This window comes from Ascidiella aspersa, chromosome 8, assembly GCF_963924565.1.
Source record: "Ascidiella aspersa chromosome 8, kaAscAspe10.2, whole genome shotgun sequence".
Classification (NCBI taxonomy): Eukaryota; Metazoa; Chordata; class Ascidiacea; order Phlebobranchia; family Ascidiidae; genus Ascidiella; species Ascidiella aspersa.
Window position 1 is genome coordinate 9,166,438 of NC_139454.1, and position 8,117 is coordinate 9,174,554.

The 8,117-nt window shown below is 37.6% G+C and overlaps 1 protein-coding gene across 1 annotated transcript; it reads right to left on the reverse strand.

The window, feature by feature from the left end:
* Positions 1-1,371: 1,371 nt before the first annotated feature.
* LOC146135970 (complement factor H-like) lies at positions 1,372-7,932 on the reverse strand. Its single transcript, XM_083396113.1, has 7 exons — positions 7,896-7,932; positions 7,586-7,780; positions 6,744-6,923; positions 5,631-5,828; positions 4,577-4,756; positions 3,704-3,835; positions 1,372-1,682 (listed from the first exon to the last, which is right to left on the reverse strand). The coding sequence occupies exons 1-7, from the start codon at positions 7,930-7,932 to the stop codon at positions 1,372-1,374; spliced, it is 1,233 nt and encodes a 410-aa protein (XP_083252239.1).
* Positions 7,933-8,117: the final 185 nt, after the last annotated feature.

Here is an 8,117-nt window from a genome sequence, read left to right on the forward strand (position 1 = left end):
TATTTTTTTCGGATGGGATATCACACTATATTTGGTGGTGTATGTAAAGAAGAAATATAGCGTAAAACCGACACCCAATTGAGGTATCTGTTTCAACTGTTCTATAAGCGAACTTAAACGCAATATTTACAAATCAAAACTAAGTTAACAATCAAGAAGAACATGTTTCATAGAGTTTAAGTATAGTGCAAAGTGGGTTGTCATTAGATACTGGAACAATACAATTAGGTGAAAGATCTACCCGGAATTAATTTCAACAATATTCAAGTATTCCGTGTAGGCTGTTTTTCAGTCGATGGAAACTTTATACGAGGAAGAGTATCGCTCTGTAAACTTTTCTGTAGATAAAACAGGAAATTGGTTAGTGCTATACAGCACTTATTATTATTACTCAAAGTTGCAAACTGCTTTTTTAGGAATATGAGAGTAAAACCTTAGTTTGAGGTTGGATAGCTAAAAAAATTACCATGCAGAAATGATGTAAAAGATCAATTAATTGTTAGTTGCCGGGCAAAGAGATAGGCAAAAGTTCTTTACGTTTTTGTCATTTATTCCAATTGTGTCTATAAATCAGACAACAGTTTTCCTATGTTTTACCATTTAAAATACAAAAGTCAACAGTTCCTCAAACGCATGGATGGACGATTATTTTTTACCGCTGCCCGCATGAGATATATAAAATGTTGTGTCGGGCGAGGTCAAAAACAGGATCTTTAATACAGGCAATATGACGCCAAACCATGGCGCTATTAAACAAGAAAGCTGAACACCTGTTGATACGTTGAGTGTTGTGCGCAAATGTGCAACTGAAATCATTAAAAAAAAATTCGACAAGGCATTGAGCAAAAAAAAATCGCGGCTATTTTGTTTAAAAGGCAAACTTCAATTTAGATTTAGAGAGGGACGTGACGCATCAAACACAAACAAAATATATGTGCATTCCGTTTTATGTTGACATTCATCAAGTGGAGGGGCGCATTAACCCAACAGCTCATGGTTAAAAAATGTTTAGGAACCTTACAATGCCTTTTGTAGCTTTTTAAGAGTTTAAGTTGCCCATTTGTTTCGTGCGATACAATGGACATATTCCAAAGACGATACAAATCGAGAGAAACACAAACATGGGATTAAATAAATTATCTTGACTAAGCGGGGACATAGATCCGTCCTTGGAAAGAGATAATATAAATATAAAATACAAAACATGTAAAAAGTCGTTCTGGATTGAAATTTAAGAACAATTAGCCGCGAGCCGGATTAAAATGCTTGGCGGGCAGTATTTTGCCTAGATTGCTCCAACTTCTACAGGAGCCAACAGTTCATTTCCTAATTTTACTCATTATCATACATCGAAAGTGTCGTTTACCTGGTCTAATGCTGGCCGCGACAGGTCCAAGGCATGTCGTAGCAGCAGTTGCCGTAGTAAGAGCAGTAGCCGTCGCACTGACACCTGGCGTCCTCGTGCTTAAGTCCGCAACGATGGCGGCACGAGTTGTTTGGCGCGCAAATCTGACCGGGATTCAGCCAATGACCGTCGCGGCACGTGATCTTCTCTACGCCAATCAGGACGTAGCCACGGTGGCAGCTGTACCAGGCCTCGTCGTGGCGAGATTTGACCAGAATCACTGCGCCGTTGTCGATGCGAGGTGGTGCGCGGCAGCCTCGGTTGTCCATTTGAATCTCTGCGCACGCACGTTTGTTTTGTTACGTCACAAAAGCGTAATGCAATAGTGTTTTTGTTTTAATTTAAAAGGTGTGAAACCGTACGTGCACTATTCATTGCACTCCATTTCATTACCTTCAACCGCATTTCGTATTTATTTTTATGTAAATTTGGAAAACTCGTCCAATGTTGAGCAATATTTTGATTAGTGGGCAACAAAATCGTAACATACAGCGAGCAACTATCACAAGTAAACATTAGTGTACAGAGCAGGAGTGCCCAACCTTTTAGCTCTTGGCGGCCGCTTTGACAGTATTTTTTTTATCTCACGACCACCAGTAGAATTTTTTTAGAGATGACGTCAGAAAGAATCATAACGTGACGTCATAGAACAATTTGTCTAAAGATCCCGTGCAAAAATATATAGAACTGAAGTAGCCCATAGTCTAATCGCGCGAAAAAAAAAATGTGACACGTGACGCAGCTGACCGGCTGGTCGTCAAAACGGAGCGCATGCAGTTCCAGGGTGGTACCCAGTTCGTTGACCCGGGCACCGGGCATACTACTGTCTGTGGTTTATGATTTAATATTTTTAGGTTTTTGTATTTAGGGATTTTTTTGCGCCTGGCTTTTAATCCTCAATGTATTCTCTCTCAATTTGTTCAATAACAGATTAAGGATCACTCACACAATCGTATTCGGTTTTACAAGGCTTTCCATAACAACCGCTCAACCTGTCCCATAGTTTCGCCTTAATTCCTCTCACAACTCGCATAGCACATTATGAATCATCAATTCCTATTTTATCTTTATGTAACATCACAATTCAGGTTGTAACACATCTTCTATACTGCTTTTTGCATCAATCAATCATTGATATCACCTTGTTTCGCGCAGATTTATCTAATTAACTGCACCCCCTAAAGTCGTAATCATTTCTAATCTGCATTGACCATATCAACCATTAACGCACGCCAGAAGGGCATATTAAAATACGTGTTGACGGCCGAAGGTAAGACCTTTGGTATAGAGCAGTGTTTCTTAACCTTTTTACTTGGGGCGCACTTAGAGAGTTTGTAATAAGGCGTAAATAGGCCTAATAGGCTACCTAATAGTCGTAATATTGACGAAATCGGAATCAGACCTAAATGGCCAAAATAAGGCTTATACAACATTTTACCTAACCCTAAACACCATCCATAACTATCACCAACTCCCCGAATAGTTTCAACCCTAAAACAATTGCTAACACCACCAACTACCCGCCCATCAGCCCAAACAGGCTTCAAAAAATCAGGGACCAAAAGAACGGCGCCTAAATGTCGACAGCAAAGCCAAACAGGTGTGCTCCAATTATCCCATATCCTTACCCTAAATTTTGGCAGTAATTTTGTCCATTCAATTTTATTCCAAGTAATTTTGGTCCTAATTCGACATGTTTAGATCTTATCTAGACTATTTTAGATCTTATTCTGTTGTGGTCATTACTGCGGAATTGGCGTTATTGTCGGTGGTCTTAGTGCTATGGTAATAGGTTATCACACTTAGATATTGTTTTTTTTGTAGATCTTATTGTGTTTTCTACTAGAAAGTACTGGGTAATCAATGAGCTAAGCCTAATAGGAAAGTAAAAATACATGTTTTATATGTTAAATTATTTTTTCTATTGCTCGCGGTGCACCTGGCAGCCTTTCATGGCGCACCGGTTGGGAAGCGCTGGTATAGAATACAGACGAAAATAATTAAATACACACACTAAATCTAAATGAAATATAAGTCAAAGCCCAATTTACATAGGGCAAAGTTTTTTTAAGACATTTGGCCTAAACACCTAAATCAAGTCATTATGCTTAACAACTAACTGATCTTAAGTTATTTTAAATCATTGGCTTTATCATTTAAATATTGAAAATTATTGGGCTTTTTCCACGATAGCTAGCCTATTCAGTAGATAAATTCTATAGAGGCTCAACAGCTAGTTGTTCTAAAACTAAAATGTGGCCTATGTGATAACTTTCTGGATTATGTATTTTGTTTTACTTTTGCAAGTCGGAACAGCTTTGTTCCATTCTCCGCCTTCCAGACATTCCAAGTCCTTGAAGCCGGACAATTTGTAGCCGCGATTACAGTAAAACCAAATCTTCGCACCAGGTTCGTAGCTGGAGCTCTTTCCTTTCACGTATCCATTGGGATCCGAGGTTCAGCGCAATCGGTTGTGGCTAAAAAGGAAAATCACATGAAAATGTAGCAAGCTTGATGATGACAAAAGCTTGAATAAATGTCCAACTGTCCGTGTTATAAAGACTTTAAACAATAACTTCATTTAAAGTTATATGGTGACGTATGTGTACTTCCGGTACTAATCTAGGGGATTACCGGTTTTATTTAAATTAGTTGTTTTGTTTTGTTCTACTTTATTTTATTTTTTACTATTATATTTTTAAGATAAAATTCATGTTGTCATGATAGTTGGTCCACTTCGCAATGATGCAACAAATTGCAATAATTAAGGCATGAATCAAACTCCAGTCATAAGTTCAAAATGGTTTTAAAATTTAGATTATTTAAATGAAAATATTTCGAGGCTAGGATATATGAGCATGATTGTCAGGCTTACATTCACAGGTTGGAAATTCTTTGTTCCATTCTCCGTTTGCCAGACATTCCAAATCATTAAAGCCAGACAATTCGTAACCGAGGTCACAGTAAAACCAGATCGTCGACCCTGGTCGGTACGCATCTTTCCTTTCCCGTATGTCGCCATTTGCAATTTGCGGGTCGACGCATTCAATCGCTGCGGGAACGTACAAATGCTGCTAATTCATTACAGCAATTTTGTTTTGAAAACACACAGATTACTACAATAATGCTTTTTGCCGAACTTTTCATAAAACAAACTAGGCTGGTACTCACGGACGCAAGTTGGTTTGGTGTCATTGTACGTTCCATCGGCTCGGCATTGAAGCACGTTACCACCGACCATTCCGTACCCGTTGTCGCATTGATACACGACGTCCTCTCCCACCACGTAAAGGTCGTGATCCGGCTCGAACGACCCATTTTCAAGCTCGCCAAGGTTGTCGCAAAGAACCTCTTTCATTGAACAGGTTTTCGGTTAAAAATTCACTATTCAGGCTGTACGCAGGGGCGTAAGCAGGATTTTTGTTTGGAAAAAGGGGCATGGAAAGTTTTAGGAATAACGTAACAAAGTTATGAGATAACGTGACGTCATAAAACAAATGATCTTATAAAATTTTTAGCAAACGAATTTGTTATTTAGTTTAAGTTGGAAAAAAAACGATGTAAAGGGGTTCCTGACACAGTAGATTTGGCTCGCGGCACACTAAAAATATTTTAAATATTTCGCGGCACACTTTTAACAGAACAACAATAGAGTCATTTTACAATCGCCCTTAACACACGACAAACTAAATGTAAATGTCTCAATATGACTAATTTGTTAAGGATAGTGCATATTTAAGTCTTAAATGCTTGCGTGGCGTGTATGCCTATTTAAAATACAAATACTCTATTTTTCAAAATATCAAAAAGTTTAGCGGCACACATTACAATCTTTTGAGTCGCACTATTGTGCCACGGCACACAGTTTGGGAATCACTACAGTAGACCGTGAAAGTGATTAAAAAAGTACAGCATTTATGGCATTTATGGTCGTGATAGTATGCATGGCGTGTTTTGGAAACTTGAAAACGATCATTTTTTGGGGGTTGGGGAACTTTAGCGACGAGCATTTTTTTTTGAGAGATAGTTAATTTGGGGTTCCATAAACAGTCAAACATAGTCGCTATATAACTATACATTTTCTTAAGCATTTAATGTTATGCAGTATACATTAATAATTGCAGAACAAGCCACAAAAACCCTCCCAATCACAATTCCTTTTAGAAAAATACCAGACGCTTTGCGTCACCACGAATAATTTCGCATAATATTGAAATCCACTTACCCTCCTCACAAACCGGAAATTCGTGTGACCACGAGACGCCGCCCTTTTTGGCGTTTTTCTTGCACGTGACGTCACGCTGACCGGTCAAGCTGAACCCCTCGTCACACTCGAACCAGATCGTGGTCCCGAGGCCGTAGTGGTCGATAAAGGAACCGAAGGAACCGTTTTCGGGGGCAATCGGTTCCGTGCAGGTTAGAGCTGAAAGCAAAGTTAATAAACATGCATGCTCACTTTTCAGTTTCTGCGCGATAATATGAGATCAGAACTGGCATCTGATATCGTATGGTAATATCGGTACTTGCCCATACACTGATAGCATCCAGTGCGATCCAATACCAATTTAATTTGTGCGATTTAGATATAGTTTGTGGTCCAACATAACGTTTCTACCTAAAGAGGTATTTTTTGTTAAAATTAACTACCAATCCAAGGTGGTAAAGTTCTTAACACTAAAGTAATTTTAGCTCAATGATCTAAAACATTTCATTTAAATTAACTTTTATCATATGAAATAAAATTAAAATTTAAATACCCTTACTTAAGCTATTGGATCTGAAAAAATTACATGGGGCGTTTTGAAGGCCGTTTGCTTCTATTTTCGCGGGATACTTGTATGTTTTTAATACCTTGAATTAAAGGGTTTTTACTAATTGTGAGCATTGTCAGGTTGAGTCTTCTTTAACGAAACAGAATTGTTTGATGTCATTTAGAAAGCTTCAAAATACTTAATAATGTCCGTCATTGAATGAAAAAAAAATATAGTTTGATTAATTTTTATAAATAAAATTTCCAAATTGTCAGGCAAAATGTGCTTTGTCAAATAACTTTTGCAGTTTGACTTAAAAATATTGAAATTGGATAAGAATTTTACACTAATTTATATTAAATAACTTGTTTTTTATTTCAGTCTACTTTCGAAGTTCTTTTTGTGTCTGTCTGTAAAATTTGAAACGGCTATTTAGGGTATTTGGTACATGTTCAGTTTTTATGCGCGGCACTATTTGGAATTACAAACAGTTTGAAATTTAGTTTTACCAGGGCTTACAGCAAAGGCTTTGCCATTCCATTTTGTCTTACAAGTGTGAAGACTTTATTTCACCTCAAATACTTTACCTCGACATGTTGGAAAATTGGCAGACCATTTCCCATCGTGGCCGCAGCTCAAGTCTTGGACTCCACCCAAGATAAAACCACTTTTGCAGAAGAACCAGACTTTATCCCCAGGGTGATTTTTGGTCGTCTTCCCCTTGATATGGCCGTTGGCCACGTATGGGATATTGGGACATCGTACAGCTGATGAAAACCAAAAACATGTTATTGGACGTATTGATTCAAGGTGCCGCGCTCTAAATAAATTACTTCAGCCATCCTTATCAAATGTTTAGGTTCACTATTTAATTTGCTGTGGACTATATTGCTTAACGAAATGTACCATAAATAATTTTTTTATTCCCTACGTTTAATGACTCATTAAATAAATAAAAAATAATCTGTTCAGGTACATTTTTCTAGCTCTGCCGTACAGAAATCATCAGATTGGCTAATGCTCAATAACGGGTTGAGACCAAAAGGCAGCTTAATTTGTTATAAACAAAACAAGGTAAACTATTAAACAAAATGGTTCAAAACGGTGTGCCGCAATCATTTGTGAATGAATAGATTAGTGTTTTCTATATCGGGGTCATTTGCGGAAGCAGCATATTTTTATTTGGGGATGGTTATATAAAAATTAAGGCATCCCGCATGACGTTACAAGCTTACATGTGACGTGACGTGAAAATAAAGTAACCTTAAGAACACTACACAGTTCGTTTAAATTTACTTGGCAAAAGTTACAGAAGTATTACATTCAATACAGAATCCACCTAATAAAGATGTTATCGATTAGCGCAAAGCGATTAAAACGACATTATATCGTTTAAGTTGCCGAGACCCTCATTTTTCAATATACTTACTCGAGACGCAAGTGGGAAAAGACGCTGACCACTTGACCTTCAAAAAGCCGCTTCTGACACATTTTAGATCTTTGGTGCCCTTCAGTTCGTAGCCTCGATTACAGCTGAACCAAATCTTAGATCCGGGTCGGTAGAGGTTGAATAGTTTGCTCGGTCCGAAATCGCCATTTGCTGGTTTGCTTGGTTTTTTACAATCTGCGTTTAAAACAAAATGTTTGGTTGGAGAAGAGATGGTCAGTTTTTTTTCAATTCAAACAGTGTTTCTCTGATTTCAAGGCAACCTTAATACTAAGCGTAATATATTTCTAACAGCAAAGCTTTACTGTCACAGTTATCTTCACTGACATTTTTCTAATTCAACAAAACATAAGACATTATAGCCTAACAAAAAGTTCGAATTTAACAAAAATATGCGATGTCTTTGTATTGCTTTCGAAATTTTCGTAAGAATTGGAGAAACTGTGTTCAGAACCAATTTCAAAAAATCTAACGATTTAAAACTATAGCAGTCGGCGACCCAACCAATCAACGG